Here is a 25,131-nt window from a genome sequence, read left to right on the forward strand (position 1 = left end):
GAGGAGGCCAAGGACCTGCATGTCCTTGGTGGAGTGGGAGGGGGAGTTAAAGTGTTCAGCCACGGGGTGGTTGGGTTGGTTGGTCCGGGTGTCCCAGAGGTGTTCTCTGAAACGTTCCGCAGGTAGGCGGCCTGTCTCCCCAGTGTAGAGGAGGCCACATCGGATGCAGTAAATGATGTGTGTGGAGGTGCAGGTAAATGCAGTAAATGATGCTTGGCACACCCTCCACACTCCTGAAGAAGGGCTTATGCCCGAAACGTTGATTCTCCTGCTCCTTGGATGCTGCCTGACCTGCTGCACATTTCCAGCAACACATTTTTCAGCTCTCCAACTTTAAGTTTACCTCAGAACCAAACCCTGGGAAGCTCAACCACAAAAACCAGCACAATTTATTAAGTGTCCTGTGCCTTTCATGTCAAATAACGTGTCAACTTGCCTAAGATGGTGCTGAGCAACACTGAAAACCCCTCAAATTAGTCTTTTCTTTCCATCCTCCTGAAAATGCTGCTTTGACCATTTTAGTTTTTCTCCTGAACTGGGCTTTAATGCTTTGTATTATAATTGTTGGTGTTTGATTCAAGAATCCTGCTCCCTTTTTCTTTATAAATCACACCAAACTCCCAAAGTTTTGAAATTGTCTCTGAAAGAGTCTTGGTGAGTTGAGGAAACTAATCCCTGGAAAGTTGAATCATGTAGGGGGGGGAAAGGGATTAAATCGTTTTGGAGGAGGGGGCTTAAAATATTTAAAAGTCACAGCAAAAGACATCAGAGCAGTAAAAACGGCAGCCATTAATTTAGGAACCCTGGCTGACCTGATTACATGACACAATTGTCTCTCCCACCCCAACCCCAAAACCCATTCCTCTGTTGGAGTGTCAGAGTTTGTGAATGAGAGGCTTGTTCATTATCACAGCTTTTCAATACTGTCTGTGCTGAAGGAGGGGAAAGGGTAGTTGGGGGGTGGCTGTTGTTGGGGGGATGAGATAGGGTGTGGAAATGTAGGAGACTGTGCAGCTCTGACTAGTCTGGAAGAGTTCTGTTTACTTAACAATGCAGAGGCCTGTTTGAATATTGTGTGAGCTCCTGATTACATTTCTGGTTTCCTGTCTGTGGTGAGATTTCAAATCGGCTTAACCCTTTTGGCACTGGAATCTCAAATGTGCAAGTCAAAAGAAGGGCAGGCCTCTGCCTGAGCGACACATTTCCCTGGCCACTCTCCCAGTCTGCTTAACCCTATAGAGGTTTCCGGAATGCCAAGGTGTCAGCACCAGTGCATGTTCTTGCTCCAATATCTGGAACCGGTGGGACAGTGGGGGTGTGTTATGCCAAAGCAGCTCTGGTTTAACTCACGGGCTGTGCAGTGAAAGTGTAGGCAGTACTTTCAGAATCATAGAAACACCACATTATGGAAGCAGACCATTCGGCCCAACAAGTCCTGCTGAATCTTTGACAGAGTTGAAGAGGAGCCTCAGCAGTGTAGAAACAAGATTAAAGCTGGTGTAGCCTATAATATTTGGGAATACGTGCATGGTTCCTCAAAGTGAGCTACCTTGAAATGCATTTACAATTGAACAACTTGTGCGGGGGTGTGAGATACAGAAGGCATTAGCGTGTCAACCAAAGAAAGGCCTACATCTTTGTAGATCTGTTCCAACATTCAATCCCACTGTGTCTGATCTGAAATGATGTGGAGATGCCGGTGTTGGACTGGAGTGTACAAAGTTAAAACTCACACAACACCAGGTTATAGTCCGACAGGTTTAATTGGAAGCACTAGCTTTCGGAGCGCTGCTCCTTCTGATGAAAGCTAGTGCTTCCAATTAAACCCGTCGGACTATAACCTGGTGTTGTGTGATTTTTAACTTTGATCTGAAATGCATTCTGTTTACTTGCTTTCACCCCCACCCCACCTCCCACACACTTTGATGCATTTATCGAGCAAGTCTGTCAGTCACAAACTTTGAGCTTCTCAATTGACTGCGTCCACAACCTTCTGAATGGGAGAGTTTCAGATTTCTGCTGTCCTTTGTGTGTGGGGGTGGGAAAAAGAATGCTTCCTGATTTTACCATTAAATGACCTTGCTTGAATTTCCAGATTGTACCTCCTTCTGCATTGTCGCCACCAGCGGAAATAGTTCCCTGTGTCCACCTGCTTTAATCCCTTAAACTCACCTGGGGGATACTCTCCCTAACATTCAGAATTCAAGAGAATACAAGTCAGGTTTATGGACCCTGTTTTCATCATGTAACCTTATAAGTCTTCTGAATGGCCTGGTAACTCTGAGCTACATGCCTTTCAAGACCAGGATATCTGTCATAGATTCAGTGTCCTAGTCGAGTGCTCTCGATTTTTAAAAAGGCATTTGTTCATGAGATTTTGGCTCAGCATTAATTGCTCATTTCTGATGGTGCTTGAGAAGATGGTGTTGGGCTGCCTTCTCAAAACACTGCAGTTCCTGGGTTGAGGAGGTGGGTGTATACCTACAATACAGTTCATAGAAGCCCCACAGGTCATTCAGCCCATCAAGTCTATGCTGACCCTCTGAAGAGCATCCCACCCAGACCCAATCAATTCAAGGGCACTTAAAGCAATGTAGGGGTTCACTGATTGATGAACATCAAACTTACGAACGCTTACAATCGCGTACAGAGCTGTAATTTTCAATCTCCAATGTATGAACAGTTCCTATACTTGTGGACTTTATATTGTGCTCAGAGCTGAAAAATGTGTTGCTGGAAAAGCGCAGCATCAAAGGAGCAGGAGAATCGACGTTTCAACCTGGTGTTGTGTGATTTTTAACTTCCGTAACAATGGATGCTAATAAATGCTGAAAATGTGTTGCTGGAAAAGCGCAGCAGGTCAGGCAGCATCCAAGGAGCAGGAGAATCGATTCTCCTGCTCCTTGGATGCTGCCTGACCTGCTGGCTTTTCCAGCAACACATTTTTCAGCTCTGATCTCCAGAATCTGCAGACCTCACTTTCTCCTATATTGTGCTCAGCCTTCCTTACAAATCAAGTTAAAAACGGTCTCCGAAATGGACACTGCTGACAAGCTGGGGCCTGCAGCACTGTTGACATCCCACAAATGAATGAATTTTCAAAAGAAATCTAGCAGCATAGAGACGGACTGCATCAATATAGTGCTGAGCTTTTGCAGTCATCAGCAAATATCCCCGTTTCTGACCTTGTGACTGGCTGACACACATGTACACAAGTACGTACGTACAAGTAAACGCATTCACAAGCACAAATGCATGTGTGCGCGCATGATCACGAATCCTCCCCAGTCCAAGTTCTTGTTTCACCGTGAGCGTTGGTGCTCTGAAAATTCAAAATTGTCATTCCTATCAGATCTAAAAGTTGAAGTTCTAAATTGGAGGAAGGCCAATTTTGACCGTATTAGGCAAGAACTTTCAAAAGCTGATTGGGGGTAGATGTTAGCAGATAAAGGGACGGCTGGAAAATGGGAAGCCTTCAAGAATGAGATAGCAAGAGTCCAGAGAACGTATATTCCTGTCAGGGTGAAAGAAAAGGCTGGTAGATATAGGAATGCTGGATGATTAAAGAAATTGAAGCTTTGGTCAAGAAAAAGAAGGAACCATACGTCAAGTATACACAGCGGAGATCAAGTGAATGCTTAGAAGTGTATAAAGGCAGTAGGAGTATACTTCAGAGGGAAATCAGGAGGGTAAAAAGGACATGAGATAGCTTTGGCAAATAGAGTTAAGGAGAATCCAAAGGATTTTTACAAATACATTAAGGACAAAAGGGTAACTAGGGAGAGAATAGGGCCCCTCAAAGATCAGCAAGGCGGCCTTTGTGTGGAGCCGCAGAAAATGGGGGAGATACTAAATGAATATTTTGCATCAGTGTTTACTGTAGAAAAGGATATGGAAGACATAGACTGTAGGGAAATAGATGGTGACATCTTGCAAAATGTCCAGATTACAGAGGAGGAAGTGCTGGATATCTTGAAACGCATAAAGTGGATAACTCCCCAGGACCTGATCAGGTGTACCCGAGAACTCTGTGGGAAGCTAGGGAAGTGATTGCTGGGCCTCCTGCTCAGATATTTGTATCATCGATAGTCACAGGTGAGGTGCCGGAAGACTGGAGGTTGGCAAACGTGGTGCCACTGTTTAAGAAGGGAGGTAAGGACAAGCCAGGGAACTGTAGACCAGTGAGCCTGACCTCAGTGGTGGGCAAGGTGTTGGAGGGAATCCTGAGGGACAGGATGTACATGTATTTGGAAAGGCAAGGACTGATTAAGGATAGTCAACATGGCTTTGTGCATGGGAAATCATATCTCACAAACTTGATTGAGCTTTTTGAGGAAGTAACAAAAAGGATTGATGAGGGCAGAGCGGTGGACATGATCTGTATGGACTTCAATAAGGTGTCCGACGAGGTTCCCCATCGGAGACTGATTAGCAAGTTTAGATCTCGCGGAATACAGGGAGAACTAGCCACTTGGATACAGAACTGGCTCAAAGGTAGAAGAAGAGGGTGGTGGTGGAGGGTTGTTTTTCAGACTGGAGGCCTGTGACCAGTGGAGTGCAACAAGGATCGGTGCTGGGCCCACTACTTTTTGTCATTTACATAAATGATTTGGATGCGAGCATAAGAGGTACAGTTAATAAGTTTGCAGATGACACCAAAATTGGAGGTGTGGTGGACAGCGAAGAGGGTTACCTCAGATTACAACAGGATCTGGACCAGATGGGCCAATGGGCTGAGAAGTGGCAGATGGAGTTTAAATGCAAGGTATTGCATTTTGAGAAAGCAAATCTTAGCAGGACTTATACATTTAATGGTAAGGTCCCAGGGAGTGTTGCTGAACAAAGAGACTTTGGAGTGCAGGTACATAGCTTCTTGAAAGTGGAGTCACGGGTAGATAGGATAGTGAAGAAGGTGTTTGGTATGCTTTCCGTTATTGGTCAGAGCATTGAGTACAGGAGTTGGGAGGTCATGTTGCGGCTGTACAGGGCATTGGTCAGACCACTGTTGGAATATTGCATGCAATTCTGGTCTCCTTCCTATCGGAAAGATGTTGTGAAACTTGAAAGGGTTCAGAAAAGATTTACAAGGACGTTGCCAGGGTTGGAAGATCTGAGCTGCAGGGAGAGGCTGAACGGGCTGGGGCTGTTTTCCCTGGAGGGGTTGGAGGCTGAGGGGGGACCTTAGAGAGGTTTACAAAATTATGAGGGGCATGGATAAGATAACTAGACAAGGTCTTTTCCCTGGGGTGGGGGAGTCCAGAACTAGAGGGCACAAGTTTAAGGTGAGGAGGGGAAAGATATAAAAGGGAGCAAGGACCAACTTTTTCACACAGAAGGTGGTGCGTGTATGGGATGAGCTGCCAGAGGAAGTGGTGGAGACTGGTACAATTGCAACATTGAAAAGGCATCTGGATGGGTACATGAATAGGAAGGGTTTGGAGGGATATGGGGTGCTGGCAGGTGGGACTAGATTGGGTTGGGATATCAGATCAGTATAGACGGGTTGGACCGAAGGGTCTGTTTCTGTGCTGCACATCTCTGTGACCATGTAATCTTTCCAGTAATTTCTGCCCATCCAGTCTGAGGTTGCTACTCAGTACACTTGCTTCTGATACGCTCTCAGCACAAGTGCCTGGAGGAAGCTGGCTCTGATTGGCCAAGTAGTTCTACAAAATCTTTCAAAAAATCGGTCTGTCGTGCTCCTTCCGTAATGTGGTCAAAGGAACCTTCTGCAGGTCACGTGACCAATGCTGATTGGCTGCCTGTTGGACAAACCTGGTCTAGATTGTCAGGAAATACACACTGTGCTGTAACTTTACTGGAACTTAGTCCAGTTCATTCGTAGAGAGTCACAGAATGCCTACAGTGTGGAAACAGGCTATTCAGCCCATTGAGTCCACCCAGACTGTCCAAAGAGCACCCCACTCCCATGTCAACCTGCATTTCCTACGGCTTATCCACCCTAACCTGCACACCTTTGGATTGTGGGAGGAAACGGGAGCGCCCGGAGGGAACCCACACAGACACGGGGAGAATGTGCAAACTCCACACAGACAGTTGCCCGAGGGTGGGAATGAACCCGGGTCCCTGGCGCTGTGAGGCAGTCGTGCTGACCACTGAGCCACCGTGCTGCCCCAAGAATATTTTATTCTTTAAAATATTTGAGCAATTCATGCTGTCACTGCAAGTAGCAGAGTTTCCACCACATACTACCACCAGGAGAGCTATCAACGTGCTGCTGCTGTTGTCATCTCTCTCAGATGGAGATCACTGTGTTGAAGTCTAGCCAAAAGTGATCATTCTGCACATCTTTAGCTCTTTCATATGTGACCTGCTATCTCTGAAACTCTGACTGGAGCCAGCCCTGCCTTGTACCCTGCTTTGGTTACACGTAATGGATTATGTACATGTTCCTGCTCCCGCAATCCCTGCTAAAGGTTTGAAATGAATCTGGCCCCTTCCATGCTGGCTGTGCTCCAGTACCTTTCGGAGGGAATGAAACCGTTCTGGTGGAATAAAACCTCCTACGATGGAATGATTGAGGAAAATTTCCTTTCACTTGAGTGGTGGAAGAGGCCTTGCAGGTTTTTTTCCTGGTTAAAGCGCACAGCTGTTTCAGGGAGAGCGAGCAGTGTTGTTATGCAATGATGACTAATTGAGAATTTTAAACTGGGTATTGTTTCCATGTGTTTCCATGAATCGCATCAAATTCCTTTCCGTTCTGTTTGCAAGGAGCAAGTGACACAGCTGGTAATGATTCATTTGTTTGCTTCAGGTGAAATATGGCACTCCAGAGGCTCAGCCAGACAGCTAACGAGGCTTTCGTTAGCACCACACTGTTGTGGGAAGCAAGAGACCTCATTTACTCCCGTGTTAGAAGTTGCTTCACAAACGGTTTCGAGAAATGCTTTTTTTTAATGATTCTATTCCTGTGCTCTCAGTTCGAGGACATGTGTACTTTAATAGCTGCTGGAGGAAAGGATGGTGTAATTTGGGCAATCGCCTTTACTTGCTTTCAAAATAAAACTAGCCAAATAGAAGAAAGAAGCCAAAAGATTCATTCAGTTTGCTTTTTGAATCCTAATTTTATTTCAGCAATGATCCCTCTAATGTGGGAGCTATGATTTGAAACAGTGAATGCATCTACTGTTGTGAAGTATAAATGCATGTGTTAATCTGGTCTCTGCCATCTCTCCGGGAATTCCAGTCTGCTCCATTGTCCCACTGAACTCCCACAGGTCTCCATGTTTTCTTCCCTTAAGTGCTCATCCAGTTTCCTTTTGAAATCTTTGATAGTTTCTGCATCCACCAGTTCATTTCCACGTGTGTCAAAAAACGTGTCCCCTCACGTCTCCCACACACCTCCAACCCCAACCTCTTGCCTGAAGTGTGAAGTCTGTGTCCCTTAGTTATAAGAGGAGAAAGTGAGCACTGCAGATGCTGCAGAGTCAGAGTTGAAAAGTGTGGTGCTGGAAAGGCACAGCAGGTCAGGCAGCAACCGAGGAGCAGGAGAGTTGACGTTTCAGGCATAAGCCCTTCATCAGGAAAATCATCAGGAATGTTCCTCATGAAGGGCTTATGCCCAAAACATTGACGCTACTGCTCCTCGGATGCTGCCTGACCTGCTGTGCTTTTTCAGTGCCACATTTCTTGACTCGTCCTTAGTTGTAGAGTCATTCAGCATGGAAACAGACCCTTTGGTGCAACCGTAATCCCAAACTGAACTAGTCCCACCTGCCTGCACCTGGCCCATATCCCTCCAAACACTTCCTACTCATGTACTTAGTTTGTGAACCTTCAGAAAATGGCAAAAGCTTTGTTTGCTTACTTTACCTAAAGCTGTCATAATCTTGTACACCTCAATCAAACCTCCCTCCTTGCAAGTAGAGCAATGCTTCAGTTTGGCAATTGCGTTCCTCACTGTTACTGTCTCCCTCAGACCACAGCCGTTGCCATGTGATAGGAACTGTTGGTACAAAACTTGGCAGCAACTATTACCTGTCCAGGTGACATTGCTGTGATCTGATTTAATACTCGCTTCTTACAGTGGACCCTAACCTTATGGTCTCTGTTTGTTCAACAGCAAGCAGCTGAATTACGGGAGTGAAGCCTTTTCTGAACCGAGCTCTTGCGGTGTGTGGTGAAAATTTATTTGTCTTTCATTTGCCCAGGACTTTCCTGTACCTGCTGTGCACACTGTCCTGCTCTTACAGCTCCACCTTCCCCATTAAAACAGTTTTCTCTTCCAGCACGGCACTGTGGCTCAGTGGTGAGCACTGCTGCCTCGCAGCCCAGGTTCAATTCCAGCCTCGGGCGACTGTCTGTGTGGGGTTTGCACGTAGTGTTCAGGGATGAGTAGGTTAGCTGCATTAATCAGGGGTAAATGTAGAGTAATAGGCGAATGGGTCTGGGCGGGATACGTTTCGGAGGGTCAGTGTGGACTTGTTGGGCCGAAGGGCCTGTTTCCACACTGCAGGGATTCTATCATTCTGTGGTGCTTTGATTTGACTTTCCCTGTCTTCCTTCCCATCCACCAACCATCTGCCCTGCCCTTGCCGTTGCTTGTGTCTCTGTAGCCTGCAGCTCTCTGTTTGCGAAGGTGGTAACATTGACGTGCAGGTCTTGGTATGGTTCCAAAGCAGAGGTTGGTGCGGCTTCACATCTTTGAAGGTGGTAAAAGTGTGGATGTTGTGGTTAAAAAGAACATCCAGGTTAACGAGAAGAGACATGTCATACTGCAGCAATTATGTTGAACTTTTAAATCACTAGTAAAACCTCAATACTGTCCAACTCTGGAACTGCACATCAGGAGCGATATGTGAAGAGGGTGTGGAAGCAATTGAGCAGAATGAAACTCGGGTAACGGTCCTTAGATTCATTTTAAGGACTCAAGGCTCTTGTCAGAGTCTTTTGTTGGTGACTGTATTGGTGTTCAGCACTACATCCAAGTGTTAAATGTCAACATGCACCCCATAGTCTCAACTAGCCTGTCCACCTCACATTAAACCTTAAAATATTAAACTCTATTGTAAAGGATATAATAGCCCGAGCATTTAGAAATACATAATATGATCTCTCTGAGTCGACATGGAGTCATGAAGGGAACTCATGCCTGATAAAGTTAGTAGACCCTATCGAGTGGGGACAACAAGCAGGGTAGATAATGGGAAAGCAGTGGATGTAACACAGTTGGATTTTCAGAAGGCATTTGATAAATTACCATGGTCATAGTCTTGGAAATTGTATATCAGCAGGCATAGATTGGCTAACTGATACAATAGTGGTAAGAGGGGGCATTTTCAGCAAGTATCTTGTTACAGGGAACAGTGCTGGCGCTACAATGATTTACATTACACGTTAATGACCCAGATGAGGGAAGTGGATGTACCACAGTCACATTTGCAGATAACACAGTAATAGAACATGAGACCTATGCCCTTTGGTCCTATCGGTATGGTGGGGAGCCAAGTGGTGAGGATGACACAGATAGTCTGCTGAGGGACATCGACTGGTTAAGCGAGTGGGCAAGACCTTTGCAAATGAATAAATGTGAGGTCATGCACTTTGACAGTAAGAATAGAGGAGCTGAGTATTATTTGAATGGAAAAGGACTGCTGAAAGCTACCGAACGGATGGTTTTGGGCTTCGTTGTCCATGAATCTCTCGAAGCTAGCGTCCACATTCTGCAGATAATAGGGAAGACAAACAAAATGGTCTTTATTTCAAAGGGAGCAGAGTATAAAAGTAGGGCTGTTTTACTAACACCATACAAACACTCACTATTCAGATTGTGTGAACAATTCTGGACCTACTATCAAAAGAAACGTTTGCTTGTGTTGGAATCGTGTCGGCTAATCCAGGTGTGTCCTCCTGGCCTGGAGTGGTGGGCTCTTGGCCCGGTGTGGCTTCACCATGGGTGTCCAGCCTCAAGGTGATTCCCGAGTGGGCTCCCTGCTCGAGAACTGAGAGGTGAAGCCCATTGCGATCTGGAGTCGTGGACTGCAGCTTGGGTGCTGGCGTGGGCTGGGTTGGAAGAATTTTTATTCTGAGCTTTCTCTATTTTCGAATTTATTCCGACGATCTCAAATGCTGGATTCCTTATTTCTCTGTCTTCTGATATTTAGTGAAGAAGCTGTGCCTAGGTACCTTTGTGCTTAAGATGGTGCAGTAGGTGATGACTCCTAACCTTTTCCCAGTACACATGGTGAAGACATGTGACAGTAAAGCTAATTCTATTCAATTCTGGTATCAAGGGATCATTTTGGGAGGAGGGGTTGAGTAGGTTGGGCCTGTACCCGTTGGAATTTCAGGGAATGAGACCCAATCTAATGAAGCATTCATGGTTGTGAGAGAACTTGACAGAATAGGGGCAGCAAGGTTGTTACCCCTTGTGGGGGAGTCGAGGGCCAGGGGGCATTATCTCAGAATAAGGGATTGCACATTTAAAACAGATAAGGAGAATTTCCGCTCTAATTTACCTTCGAGGCTGTGGATACTAGGTCTTTAAGCATTTCGAGGCTGAGATAGATTTTAAATCAGAAAGGGAACCATGGATTATTGGGAAAAGGCAGGAAAGTGGAGCTGGAGATGTCGGATTAACGGTGATCTCACTGAATGGCTGAGCAGACTGAATGGGTGAATGACCATCTCTGTCCTGCGGGCTGATGGTTTTAAAAACCCCAACCCCTTTGCTGTGTTTTTCTTCTTTTTTTGGCTTGATGGTCTATTTTGTTGAAAGTTACCGTGTAGTACCTCGGTCTGTTTCGCTAAAGAATAAGTGCAATTTATTCTTGCTACAACGATGCCACGTTTTCAGTTTTGGAAGACTCCAGTGTTTGAGTAGTTCAGTGCATTGATTGTTTGGCCAGGTTGGGTAAATGTGGTGTAGCCCTCTAACTGGTTCATTACCCAGCCTCTGTTTACTGCGATTTGAATCGTTGCCATGGGCAGTGTATTGAACCTTATTGCCTGCTGCTGGAGTGATGAGTATCTTTTTTTTGGACTGCAGGAACCATCATGTGACTAAATGTGACTAAACTACCAACTTCAGATTCATTTTGATTCACAATGACCTACACTCTTCATAGTGAAAGCAGTGGATACCCAATCTGCTTGGAGACCGAAGGGAGGGAATCTGTTTCCACTGGTGGGTGAAACTGGAACTAGGGGGCAGGGCCTTCAAATAAAGGGGAGCAGATTTCGGACTGAGTTGAGAAGGAACTTCTTCACCCAAAGGGTTGTGAATCTGTGAATTCTCTGCCCACTGAAACAGTTGAGGCTTCCTCGTTGAATGTTTTTGAGGCAAATTTAGATTTTTGAACAGTAAAGGAATTAAGGATTACTGTGAGAGGGCGGGGACGTGGAGCTGAGTCCACGAGAAGATCAGCCATGATCGTATTGAATGGGGGACCAGGCTACAGGGGCCAACTCATCCCCGGTCTCTGGCCCAAAACGTCGATTCTCCTGCTTCTCAGATGCTGTCTGACCTGCTGTGCTTTTTCAGCACTCTGATCTCTAATATGTGCAGTCCTCACTGTCTCCTTGATGGGCCAAATGGCCGACTCCTGCTCCTATTTCTCATGTTCTTATGCTCTTTGGTCTCTCTTTAGTTTTCGACTTGCTGTTGCTTGTTTAGTGCTCACATATGTAATTTTAAGAGTGTATCGGTGAAGCTGTTATGCTTTTGGCGCTGGTGTCATCTCTGAAATAATGTTAGAGTGCCCTGCCTGGGTGGTGGAGTGAAAGGGACACCCTGGCAGTATCCATGGTTGGATCAGTGCTTTATATTCTAACAGCTCATTTTACCACTTTTTCAGAGAATCCCTGTGGTGCAGATAGAGGCCATTCAGCCCTTCAAGTCTGCACTGACCCTCCAAAGAAAATCTACCCCCCCCCCATTTCTGTATTTCCCATGGCTAGCCCACCTAGCCTCCACATCCCTGGACACTGTGGGGAAATTTCCCATGGCCAATCCACCCTAACCCGCATATCTTTGGAATATGGGAGGAAACTGGAGCACCTGGAGCAAACCCACGCAGACATGGGGAGAATGTGCAAACTCCACACAGACAATCGCCTGAGACTGGAATTGAACCCAGGTCCCTGGTTCTGTGAGGCAGCAGTGCTAACCACTGAGCCCCCGTGCCTTCCATATTTAGTGGAAACTATCAGGATAAAGCCAGATTGGGACTAGATTGGGTTGGGATATCTGGTCGGCATGGACTGGTTGGACTGAAGGGTCTGTTTCCATGCTGTACATCTCTATGACTCTAATAGTATTTCCGAAGTGTTCCCAGTATAAAATAGGGCGGATGGTCTGAGGCCAAACCTTTCCTTCTTGCAGTGCAAGCCTACTTAACACCTGGACAGAAAAATAGCAGGCTACCTGGATTTGTTCATCCAGACCCAGTGTCTTCGGGAGCAACAGAGAGGTCAGCACTGTCGCTGAGTCTTTTCAAATGTTACGCAGGGCAAATAAAGTTTTTGAAGTTTCCACTTGATTTCCAAAATCCAATTTCCAAGCTGTACGAGCTCTGTCCTTCCAAACTTTGCTAATGTCAGGAACCAGCCTTTGATATTCTCTTAACATGAGAACAATGTACTGGTGGTTACTGGTCAGTCACTGGTGGTGTTGATGGTGAATCAATTTGAGGGAAAATGAAAGTCTCTCACCAGAACAATATAAATTTTAACGTGGTATAACTGCAAGTCACCAGATTACAGAATAAGTGCAGTTTATTCCAACTGTAAAGATGTTGCGTTTTCTTTCACTATTTTGGGAAAGTTTCTGTTTGAGTTTTCTGGTGACCTGCTGTTAGGATAGTGTTTATTTTAAAATACACTGAGGAGGGAAGATACAACATGGATTTAATGGCTTCGTCAAAAGTGCCCGCTGACAGTGCAGCACTCCTTTGGTTCTGCACTGGAGTATCAGCCTCGATTGTGTACAACATCTCCCAGCCGTGACTTGGATGTGTGAATGTTAAAATTGAGTCAGTCTGGAAAGCGGATGGTGAAAGTGGTAGAGCAAGAGATTCAGGGCCGTCTGTGGAATTACCGAGAAAGGAACTGACTTTTCTTCCGGGGCGATGCAATCATTTATCCTTGTTCTTTTCGCTTCCCAGGTATTCGTCCTCCGATCTTAAATGGCCCAATGCACCCACGTCCTTTGGTGGCGCTGTTGGATGGCCGGGATTGCACTGTGGAAATGCCAGTCCTGAAAGACGTTGCAACAGTGGCATTCTGTGATGCACAGTCTACTCAGGAGATACATGAGAAGGTAAGAACATTCTCACTTGCTAGTGACATTCGGAATGGTTTAAAGTACTTTGGCAGGAGAGTGGGAACTGCGGGATGGTAATAAACAGGGATAGCAAGGTGTGGCAGATATTGGGAGAGACATGTAGCATTAGAATATGAAGTATTTGGTAAGTTCAGCAATGGGAGGGCAAGGAATAATGTTTAAAATAGGGCTGTGATGCCTGTACATCAATCTGCAGAAAGTGGTCAATAAGATTGAGTTGCAGATACGAGTACGATGTTGTAGCAGTAACAGAGATCTGACTCAAAAAAGAGCAGGACTGTGTATTGTGTGCCTGAGCACAAGGTCTTCAAGAAACAAAGGGCAGAGGGTCGTGGTCTTGATTAAAAAGAGCTCTGCGCTGCTAGAGGAAGGATGCTCCAGGATAGTCATAAACAGGATCTATTACACAAAACGTGCACTTACATCACTCTGGACAGGCCACCAGTTAGTATCATGGAGCTATACATCATGGAAACCACCCTTCGATCCAGCTTGTTCATGCCGACCAGAAACCATCTTTCCCAAATTAAACTAGTCCCCACCTACCTGCTCTTGGCTCATATCCCTCCAAATCCCATCTATTTGTGTACCTGTCCAAACATCTTTTAAATGTTGTAACTGCACCTGCATATGCCATTTCCTCTGGCATTTCATTTCCACACACGAGCCACTCTTTGTGTGAAAAGGTGTGGAACAACAACTTTGTGAGGAAATTACAGAGAGGTGTAAGAACAGGGAGACCTGGGGTCCAGGTATATAATTCTTTGAAATTACAGGGTGGTTAAGAAAGTGTTTAGCACACTTGACTTCATTGCTCAGACCTCTGAGCATAGGAGTTGGGAAGTCACATTGAGGTTGTACAGGACATTGGTGAGGCCTGTTCTGGAATACTGCACCCAGTTCTGGTCGCCTAGTTATAGAAAGAATATTATTAAACTGGAGAGGGTTCAGAAAAAATTAACCAGGATCTTGCCGGGAATGGAGAGTTTAAGTTATAAGGAGAATCTGGAAAGGCTGGGATAATTTTCACTGGAGTGTAGGAGGTTAGAGGTGACCTTATAGAGGTTTATAAAATCATGTGGGGTGTAGATAAGGTGAACGGCAAGGATCTTTTCCCTGGGGTTGGGAATTTCAAACCTAAGGGGCATATTTTTAAGGTGAGAGGAAAAAGATGTAAAACAGACATGAGGGGCCAGGCTTTTAGAGTGATTTGTGTGTGGAATGAACATCCAGAGGATGTGGTGCATGCAGGTACAGTTACAATGTTTAAAAGGCATTTGGATAGGTAAGTGTGGAGGGATATGGGCCAGGTGCAGGCAGGTGGGACTAGTTTAGTTTGAGATTATGGTCAGCATGGACTGATTGGGCCGAAGGGTCTGGTTCTGTGCTAGATGACTGTATGACCAGTATTGTGTGCTGTCTCTTTGACAGGAGGTGGAGTGATCCTTTTCTGTGCCTTGACTTTGTGGTTTTAAAACTTGCACACTTTGCGAAACGTTTTCTAGTCAGACTGTTTCCTATTTGATGCCACCAGCCTGTGGTTAAGAGCATTATTTGCCACGTGCTTGAGCACCTTGCAAAGTTGGCATCGTTTTGTACCTGATGTTTTGCTTCAGCCGCACTGAGATAGTTTCCTTCAATTGGAGTGCCGTGCCAGAACAGGATTGCTGAATGTGGCTGCGTCTTGTGCTTATGTTACCAGCCTCTGGCCCTGAGAGAGGAAATGGACAGTGATATTTTCCTTGCCCATCCTTTAGTGAGGTCAGTGTTGGCAGTCTTACGGCCTGTAAGAAAGCAAGGTGATTCAGAGCAAACGCAGAGCCATTACAGCACGGAACCAGGCCTTCTGTTCAACCAGTCCATAATCCCAAACTAATCTAGTCCCACCTGCCTGCTCCTGGCCCATATCTCTCCAAACCTTTCCTGTTCGTGTACTTATCCAAATGTCATTTAAATGTTGTAATTTTACCCAACTCACCACTTCCTCAGGAAGTACATTCCACATGCAATCCACCCTCTGTGTCAAATAAATTTGCTCCTCAGGCCTTTTTGTTTTAAACCTCTCACCTTAAAAATGTGCCCCCAAGTCTTGAAATCCCCATTCTAGGTAAAAGACACCTACCATTAATCCTGTCTGTAACCATCCATGATTCTATAAACTTCTATAAGATCACCCCCCTCCCCTCCAGTTAAAAAAGTCCCAGCCTCTCTTTATAACTCAAACCTTCCTTACCCGGCAACATCCCGGTAAATCTCTTCTGATCCCTCTCCACCTGGATTATATCTTTCCTTTAACAGGGCGACCAGAACTGAACACAGTACTCCAGAAGAGGCCTTACCAATGTCCTGTATTTTTAAACGTATGTGCTGCGTTATCATTAGGATTTCATTGAAGTGTAATGCATGGAACTTTCAGCAGCTGGATAAGCTACCACGATACATGTGCTGTGTGGGCATGATGTGGGTCATTTTGCTGTCAGTTTGAACACTCCTAGGTTTGGATATTTTCATAGAATGATTGTAGCACAAGGGGATCCTGTGTAACCTATCACACACATACCAGATCACTGGAGGAGCAACTCCTCCAGTCTCATTGGCCCTGTCAACCGCTAATTCTCTCTCTCTCTCTCTCTCTCTCTCTCTCAGCTGATTATCCTGCTGCCTTCTGGAGGGTCAGTATCTTAACTCCACCACATTTTGACTGCTCTCAGTGTAAAATAGCATTCCCTCCATGTCACCATTCTTACTGTTGCCAATTACCACTAAATTCATGTTCTGCCAATGGAAGATATTCATAGAATCACCGCAGTGTTGGGGGAGGCCATTCTGCCCATCCAGTCCCAGCCAGCTTATGCCGCCAACTCTCTGAATAGTCCTACACTGTGCGTATGTGCATATGGATCAAAGAATCCCTACAGCATGGAAGCAGGCCATTCGGCCCCTCGAGTCCACACTGACCCTCTGAAGAGCTTCCCACCCAGACCCATCCCCCTGCCCTATCCATGTTTCCCATGGACGCTTTGGGGACAGTTTAGCATGGCCAATCCACCCTAACCTGCACATTTTTGGACTGTGGGAGGAAACCGGAGCACCCGGAGGAAACCCACGCAGACACGGGGAGAATGTGCAAACTCCCCACAGACGGTTGCCCGAGGCTGAAATCAAACACGGGTCCCTGGTGCTGTGAGGTGTACTAACCATTGAGCCACCGTGCCACCATATATCTGAAGCCTCCAATTTCTGCACTGTCACCTTTTCCGCTGTCATTCGTTCGGAGAGCGTATGTTGGAGGTGATGGAGATTTATGCAAGTTTTTACTGGAGCCTGATGGTGGAAAGGATGAGTTCAGAATGTGGTGTTGCAGTTTCTGAAGTGTGTGCGAACGTGTATCTGTTCGGTCTCATTACTGAAGGGTACCCTGGCCTTGTCGAGCTGCACTGGGTACGACTCAGCGGTTTTCTAGTCACTCCAACCCGGAGGTGCTATTGGGAAAGGAGTGGAACCTGATCCGGATGGACTTGTGGGGAACTTTTGGAGAACGTTGTTATTAAATTATCCATTTTGTAAGCTGAGTATTTAATGGAAAGTGTGGTAAACCGTTTTACTATAGCCTTCTGTTATTCCCCAACACAACAGACCTTGCAGAATGCAGAGTATTTTGTGTTCTTCAACTTGGCATTTCTTACTTTGCATTGACAGATATTTTGGAAAACCTGCCTCTTTTTTATTTGTGCTATTGGATAATTAAGATATTTTTCAGAAAGGTGAACTGTACAGACGTCGAGGTAGAGGGAGACGTGTGACTGCACCCACACTGTGTCCACCTGACTGTGCCTGGCAAACAAGCCAAATTGATCGGATTTGTTTCTTTTCTCTCTGTCTGCAGGTACTAAATGAAGCAGTGGGCGCCCTGATGTACCACACCATTACATTAACACGAGAGGACCTAGAGAAATTCAAAGCACTTCGAATTATTGTCAGGATTGGCAGTGGCTATGACAATGTCGACATCAAATCAGCTGCAGACTTAGGTAAGGTGGCCTACTCAGAGAGCTGAGTGATGGGGCAGAATCGAGCTGATTGCCAATCAATAACTGAGCTGTGCTGTCCTACTGGCTACATTGCACTTGTCCAGTGGCTGATGGAGACTTTGTTAGCACACAGTGCAGACTGATTTGTGCTCTTTTTGATGCTTGAAAATTGCAGGTTGTCCCAACCTGTTGTTTGTATTAGCTGTTTATTGATTTGGGTGAGAATCATTGAATAATTAAGGACAGCAAGCTTAGTTCCCTTTTGTTCCCTGTATTGCTTTCCTCTAAAACACTGTCCCTTTCGGGGCAGCACAACAGCTCAGTGGTTAGCACTGCTGACTCACAGCACCAGGGACCCTGGTTTGATTCCAGCCTCAGGTGACTGTCTGTGTGGAGTTTGCACATTCTCCCCGTCTCTGCATGGGTTTTCTCTGGGTGCTCCGGTTTCCTCCCATAGTCCAAAGATGTGCAGGTCAGGGTGGATTGGCCATGCTAAATTGCCCCATAGTTTCCAGGGAAAAGCAGGCTAGGTGGGGAGCCATGGGAAATGTAGAGTTACAGGGATGGGGTAGGGGTTTGGGTCTGGATGGGATGCTCTTTGGGGAGTCAGTGTGGACTCAATGGGCCGAATGGCCTGCTTCCACACTGTCGGGAGTACACGGCAGCTTTCTGTCACGTTCAAATATTTTAGCTGTCCATCCTGAACAGATTGGTGAGTTCCAGATCTTGTCCCACTTTTCAAAGAGTGGCTGAATGGGCATTGAGAGAAGATAAAGTTTTGAATGTACGTGTAAACTATTCTTTATGGCACTTTGAGGGAAGTCCGCTACCAACCCTGTTGCTTTGTGGAAACATTTGATGGACTGACTGAAAATGTCAGTTTGCTAAACCTATTACTGCCCCCACTGTTCACTGTCTCACTACTCCATTAGACTTAGGAGCAGAAATTAGGCCATTCAGCCCATCCAGTCTGCTCCGCCCTTCAATCATGGCTGGTAAGTTTCTCAGCCCCATTTTCCTCTTTTCAGTCCGTAACCGTTGATCCCCTTGACACTCAAGTACCTATCTGTCTCTGTCTTAAATGTACTCAATGACCTGGCCTCCACAGCCTTCTGTGGCAGTGAATTGCGTAGATTCACCGCTCTCTGGCTGAAGGAGTTCTTGTGAAGGGTCGCAGAAGAACTGACTGTGCAGCACGGGAGCAGGCCCTTCAGCCCTTCAAGCCTGACCTTGCAGCATAGCTGTGCAGAATGTTGTCAACATCTCTTTCTTTAAACTTTATTTAGTTTTGTTTTATTGTTTGCAGCTCAGTTAATATTGCTGGCAAAGTTGATCGATAGGTTTGATAGTAAGGTGAACATGAGGACTGCAGATAAAGCACAGCAGGTCAGGCAGCATCCGAGGAGCAGGAAAGTCGGCGTTTCGGGCAGGAGCCTTTCATCGGGTTTGCTAGTAAGTGTGGTCTTTTGACGGGCGTGTGGTGATAATGCTAAATGTTGTGACCCTTTGTGTTACAGGGATTGCCGTGTGCAACATTCCCTCGTCATCGGTGGAAGAGACAGCAGACTCCACACTGTGTCACATTTTAAACCTTTACAGACGATCGACATGGCTGCACCAGACTTTGCGAGAGGGGACGAGGGTGTCGAGCGTCGAGCAGATCAGAGAGGTTGCTGCAGGAGCAGCTCGGATCCGCGGGGAGACTCTGGGCATCATTGGCCTGGGTACGATGGACAGACACTGTGGTTTTGCATGAGTATCCACCCCTTTACCCCAGCAGTTTCTTATCCTTCTCTTTTTGCAAAGGCAGTCAGTTCTCCAAACTAGAAAACACAGAGGCACTCTGCAGGACAGAGCAGCGTCCGTTGAGGGGATGGACAAAGCTGTTGCTTTGAGAAATTATTTTCTGTCAGAACTGAAAGTTATCACAAGCAGCGTTGAAATTGAGAAGGCCACTTTGCCCATCCCTCCCTTCCCTCTGTCCTGGATGAGTCAAGCTTGCAAAAGGGAAGGAAATAATTTAAAGGTTTGTGTCAGATTAGAAAGAAAAATACTAAGGCATACATGAAAGATGTGTAAAATGCGTAATTTTCAATAATTTAAAGGATTGAGGAAAGAGCAAATGTGAATAGTTTGCTAAGCAGAACATGTTGCCAAAGCCTTTTGGAAGTAGCAGCCATGTTGGGGAGGTGCAGGTGTTGGACTGGGGTTGACAAAGTCACATGACACACCAGGATATCGTCCAACAGGTTTATTTGAAATCACAAGCCTTGGGAACGTCGGGTGAAGTGAGGGGCAGTGCTTCGATATCCTGGTGTCACGTGACTTCTGACCTTGAAGAAATAGGTAGCTGGGAGGAATCAGATTGTATTGCCAACCCTGTACCTGTATTTGGACCTGTCCTACCCATAGCTACTTTCTTGGTCTCCTGAGCTACTGGATGGTGGTCAGTAGTAGGAATAGTGTCCACACAAAACATTAAAGCCCAGTCTGAGCTCAGCAAATGCTGCACAGCTTAACTCAAAGCTGGTGCCACTGGTTTTGTACAAATATTTCCACACCCATTACTCTCCGGTTGCTAATTTGTTTCTCACATATGAGAGATGGAAAAAGCATCAAGTGTGACCCTTTTCTGTTGCAGGCCGTGTTGGTCAGGCAGTGGCTTTGCGGGCAAAAACGTTTGGATTTAATGTGATTTTCTATGACCCGTACCTGCCGGATGGTGTGGAGAAGTCGCTTGGGCTCCAGAGAATAAGCACCTTACAGGACCTGCTGGTTCACAGTGACTGTGTGACCCTGCACTGCAGCCTGAATGAGCACAATCACCACCTCATCAATGACTTCACCATCAAACAGGTAGAGAGGGGACAGGGTCCAGCGTATTACTGTGTTGGCACGTCACCCACAAAAACACTCCATTCAAATGCGTGCAACACCTTGGAGGCTCTCGGCCTGTTGGAATGCAAGTCCGAACCATTTTAAAACACTCAATCCACAAATTTCTGTCAATTGATTAGGATAAACATTGTGTGTAGTTTTACAGGATTTTTTTTAGGATGTGGATATCACTGTCCAGGTTGGTGGAGTAAACTCGATGGGCAGAACGGTTTAATTCTGTTCCTGCGTCTTATGAACTTATTTACCATCCCTAAAGTCCTCCTTGAATTGCTGAAAAAAAGTTTTTTTATACTTTGGTACAGTTATAGAGTCGTAGAGATGTACAGCACAGAAACAGACCCTTCAGTGCAACTCATCCATGCCGACCAGATATCCCAACCCAATCTAGTCCCATTTGCCAGCATTTGGCCCATATCCCTCTAAACCCTTCCTATTCATATACCCATCCAAATGCCTTTTAAATGTTGCAATTGTACCAGCCTCCACCACTTCCTCTGGCAGCTCATTCCGTACACACACCACCCTCAATGTGGAAAAAGTTGTCCCTTAGGTGCTTTTTAAACCTTTCTCCTCTCTCTTTAAACCCATACCCTCTAGTTTACACTCCCCCACCCCAGGGAAAAGACCTTGACACTCACTCTATCCCCACTCACCCTCATGGTTTTACAAACCTCCATACCTCAGCCTCCGACGTTGTAGGGAAAACAGCCCCAGGCTGTTCAGCCTCTCCTTGTAGCTCAAACCCTCGCAACATCCTTGTAAATGTTTTCTGAACCCTTTCAAAGTTTCACAACATTATTCCGATAGCGGGGATTGAATGACTTGCTGGGCCTCTTCAGACTGGAATCCAGGACCCCCTGATGCTGTGAGGCAACATTGCTAACCGTTGAGCCACCATGCTTCCCATTAACTGTGTTGGTGTGTGACTAGAGTCAAGCCAGATACGGAAGGCAGTTTTCCTTCCCTCATGGGCATCAGTGAGCCAAATGGCTTTTTACAACAATCCAGCAGCTCTGTAATCACGCTCTGGTGCTTATTTCCTTTTCTTTTATTCAACATAGTTCAAATCCCATCACAGCAGTTCAACTATGTTCAGAATTATTCTAGCAATATATAACCATTGTACTCCTACTTCCATCCAGTGTAGCTCTTCAATGAGCAAGTGACAAAGTATGATTTAATCGAAAACCAAAAAAAAATCTGATGCTTTCCTGTGGCTCAATCACTGCAGGCAGAAGATCCCAGGTTCTATCCCTTATCAGCACTGAGTTACTTCACCTGTGTGATGTCAGATGGCCATGATTATGTTGCTCACAGCTCCTCCTCTTGGCGTCCATATGCATCATAGACTGTCAGCGCCATCTTGCTTTTCCAAGATGGCGGCGGAGTAGGCTGCGTCAGCCGGAGCTCATCCGCTCTGTCTTTTTATTTCTCTTTTGTGTTTTTTGTTTTGTTTTCTCTCCTCTTTCTTCTCGGTGACATCCTGAACTCCCAGCCTCAGCGCGGACTTGGATTCCCAGCCCGCGTGGCAATCTTTTGGCCCGGCCTGGCCTTAGCGTGGACCTTGGGCCTTGAGGTGATTTTGGAGCAGTCTCTCTGCCTCAAAGTGAAACCCTTTGCAGGAGTCAAGGCTTGCCGCAGACTAGACGCTAGGTGTCTGTGTGGACTGGGTTGGAAGGGCTGTTGTTCTGAACTTTTTATCTCTCTCTTTTCTAACTTATTCTTACCATCTGCAGTGCTGGCCCTTTTATATCTTTATTTTTCTAATATTTTTTTCTTAAGCATTCGTACTGAAGTATCTGTACCTAGTTACCTAAGATGGCGCTGTATTGGCGACTTGTCAACATTCCACTCTACTCATGGTGAATACATGTGACAACAAAGCTAATTCTATTCAGTTCAATTCATCTCCACCATAATTATCTATTAAAACTGTGAATTGTTATATTTTATGGCGACTCTGTAGATTGTTGGAATGAGCTAATTGAATACTTAATTATTTGCCAAATCCCCAATTAAAAGTGGGATAGTTTACAAAATTGCCTAATTGTTCTAGATGACACGAGCATCACACTCTGCTGTTTGTGTGTGTAAACGAATTAACTGCTATCTCAATTTTGAGTGAAATCAATACTGTTTGGGTGGCTCCTTCTGCCAGCTCAGGTGGTAACTGTTCTGTGTCATTGAATGCATTTTGCGGTCGTTTATCATGTTATTTGATTTACTTAGCAGTAACCTGTACGTCAGAGAATCTTGCTGCCCTTTTTATAGTGCAGTACGTTTTCCAGCCTGCCCCCGTTCACTGTGCAATGAGTTGCTCCGTTTTGTGTTAACTTGGTTGATGGGACTATTTCACTGCTGTCTGCCTGTGTCGTCCTGTTGTAATGATTGTGAATCCAATTCACAGATGCGTCAGGGGGCGTTCCTGGTGAACACAGCACGAGGGGGGCTGGTGGATGAGAAAGCACTGGGCCAGGCACTGAAGGACGGACGGATACGAGGGGCAGCTCTGGATGTCCATGAATCCGAACCTTTCAGGTAGGGGGGGGCACCACACACATTGGGGGGGGGGGCACCACACACAGGGATGGTTTTGGGCATGGGTTGGTCAAGGCAGCTTGGTTTCCTTCATGTCAAGTTTTGTTTGTCGGTGGGAATTTTTATTTTGTGTGTGGTGGGGATTGGTGGTTCGGAGAGGAGCAAGATCTATTTTCTTTCTCACGATATCTTCCTGTACTGCACCTCGGCCCCTCCCCTCGCCAATGCCTGGGTGAATGGTTGAATCAGTGAAGATGACAGGACTTGGTTCCTCATCAGTGCTGCATTTTTGTCGATAGCAGTGGTTTGGAGACGGTGAGAAACACTCTGGGCGTGTGTTGTGGTCAGTGGTCCCTGCTGGGATTCCACATGCGAATTCTGCTAAAAAATAAATTACAGTTCTTTGAATGCCCTGAGCGTACACATGGCTAATAAGCATTTGTCTGCACCTTCAGGAGAGACCAAACATCAGCAAGGGGAAATACTGCATAAAAGAAAGTAAGATACAGATAGCGTCAGAGTAGTACAGGAGTGTTTCTGGACTGAGAGAATGAGATTCAGGTTTACTGTGGAACAGGACAAAGAGGAGTCCAGGGTACAAATAGTTAATTAGGGGAAGGCCAGGTCAGTGAGTTGAGAAGCGATTTGACCAAACGTTTGTCCACAAGACATGATGGAACAATAAGCTGCCTTTAAAGAGAAGATAAATTCAGGTGGAGTTGAGGTACATTCCCATGATGTTGGGGGAAGGTAGGATAGTCAAAGCCTAGGCTTCCTTGATGACCAAAAAGTGCTGGAGAGGAAAATGAAGCAGAGAGAAGGTTTCTGTGAGCACTGTGGAGAGTGTGGTGCTGGAAAAGCACAGCTGGTCAGGCAACATCCGAGGAGCAGGAGAGTCGACGTTTTGGGCAACAGCCCTTCATCAGGAATGAGGAATCGGGTATCACAAGCCTCATTATACTCTCCTGCTCCTCGGATGCTGTCTGACCTGCTGTGCTCTCTCAGTGCCACACTCTGGACTCTGATCTCCAGTCCCCACTTTCTCGTTTCTGTGAGCAATGTCAGGTTGACAGTACACACTCGAACCAGGCTGAACGGACAACATTTATAGGATCTGGGGAGGAAAGGAAAAACTGGAAGTCAAAATGGTAGACTTCCTGCAAAGGAATTCAGAAGTCTCCTGTAGGTGTGTAAATAGTGAAAGGAGGAAGGGAGCTGATTAGGGACCTGAAGAGGATTTATGCATCTCTCTCTGTCAAGGAAGAAGCTGCGACCTGAGTTATAGTAAAAGAGGAGGTTATTAATGAAGGAGGTTTGGACCCAGCTGCAGTTTGACAATACTGAGCAATGTTGAGAAAGCTCTAAAAATAATCTTTCAGTCTTTCTCGAGTAAGGACTGGAGGCAGAAAACTCGGAAAGGGATCATGCTGTAAGGATGAGTGAAATAGGGCTTGATGGGAAGCGTGAGGGCAGTAACAAATTAAAAATACTATAATGAATGCACGAAGCATTAGACAAAAGATGGATGAGCTTGAGGCTCTTTTGGAAATTGGCAGATACAATATTGTGGGGATAACTGAGACGTGGCTTCAACTGGACAGGGCCTGGGAAATGAATATTCAAGGCTACACGTGTTATCGTAAGGACAGACTGACGGGCAGAGGGGGTGGGTTGGCCTGACCTTGTTGGTAAGGGAGGATATTCAGTCCCATGCGCGGGGAGACCTAGAATCAGGGGATGTAGAGTCAGTGTGGATCGAGCTGCGAAATACTAAGGGTAAAAAGACCCTCTTGGGAGTCATCTACAGGCCCCCAAACAGTAGTCTGGATGTCGGATGTAAGTTGAATCAGGAGCTGAAATTGGCCTGTCGCAAAAATGTTATTACAGTTGTTATGGGGGATTTTAACATGCAGGTAGACTGGGAGAATCAGGATGGTATTGGACCTCAAGAAAGAGACTTTGTGGAGTTCCTCAGAGATGGATTCTTAGAGCAGCTGGTGCTGGAGCCAACCAGGGAGAAGGCAATTCTGGATCTGGTATTGTGCAACCAATCAGAGTTGGTCAGAGACCTCGAAGTGAAGGAGCCATTGGGAAGTAGTGACCATAATACAATAAGCTTCAATCTGCAATTTGAGAGGGAGAGGGTACAGTCTGAAGTGACAATATTTCTGTTGAATAAAGGGAACTATGGAGCTATGAGGGAGGAGCTGGCCAAAGTTCAATGGTGCAATACCTTAGCAGGGATGACAGTGGAGGAACAATGGCAGATATTTCTGTGTATAATGCAGAAGATGCAGGATCCGTTCATTCCAATATTGAAGAAAGATCCCATGAGGAGGCAGGGGTGACCGTGGCTGACTA

General features: G+C 45.9%; 1 protein-coding gene across 4 annotated transcripts in view; it reads left to right on the top strand.

The window, feature by feature from the left end:
• Positions 1–25,131, top strand: part of LOC122556844 (C-terminal-binding protein 1-like) — a 96,328-nt gene that overhangs the window by 59,818 nt on the left and 11,379 nt on the right. For all 4 annotated transcript variants that reach the window (XM_043704086.1, XM_043704085.1, XM_043704089.1 and 1 more), the window contains 5 exons: positions 13,125–13,279; positions 17,190–17,334; positions 18,852–19,058; positions 19,976–20,190; positions 22,640–22,770. In XM_043704086.1, the coding sequence (XP_043560021.1) occupies positions 13,125–13,279; positions 17,190–17,334; positions 18,852–19,058; positions 19,976–20,190; positions 22,640–22,770 (853 nt within the window). The remainder of the gene's footprint in view (positions 1–13,124; positions 13,280–17,189; positions 17,335–18,851; positions 19,059–19,975; positions 20,191–22,639; positions 22,771–25,131) is intronic.

Source organism: Chiloscyllium plagiosum, chromosome 14 (genome assembly GCF_004010195.1).
Source record: "Chiloscyllium plagiosum isolate BGI_BamShark_2017 chromosome 14, ASM401019v2, whole genome shotgun sequence".
In the NCBI taxonomy this organism is placed as follows: Eukaryota; Metazoa; Chordata; class Chondrichthyes; order Orectolobiformes; family Hemiscylliidae; genus Chiloscyllium; species Chiloscyllium plagiosum.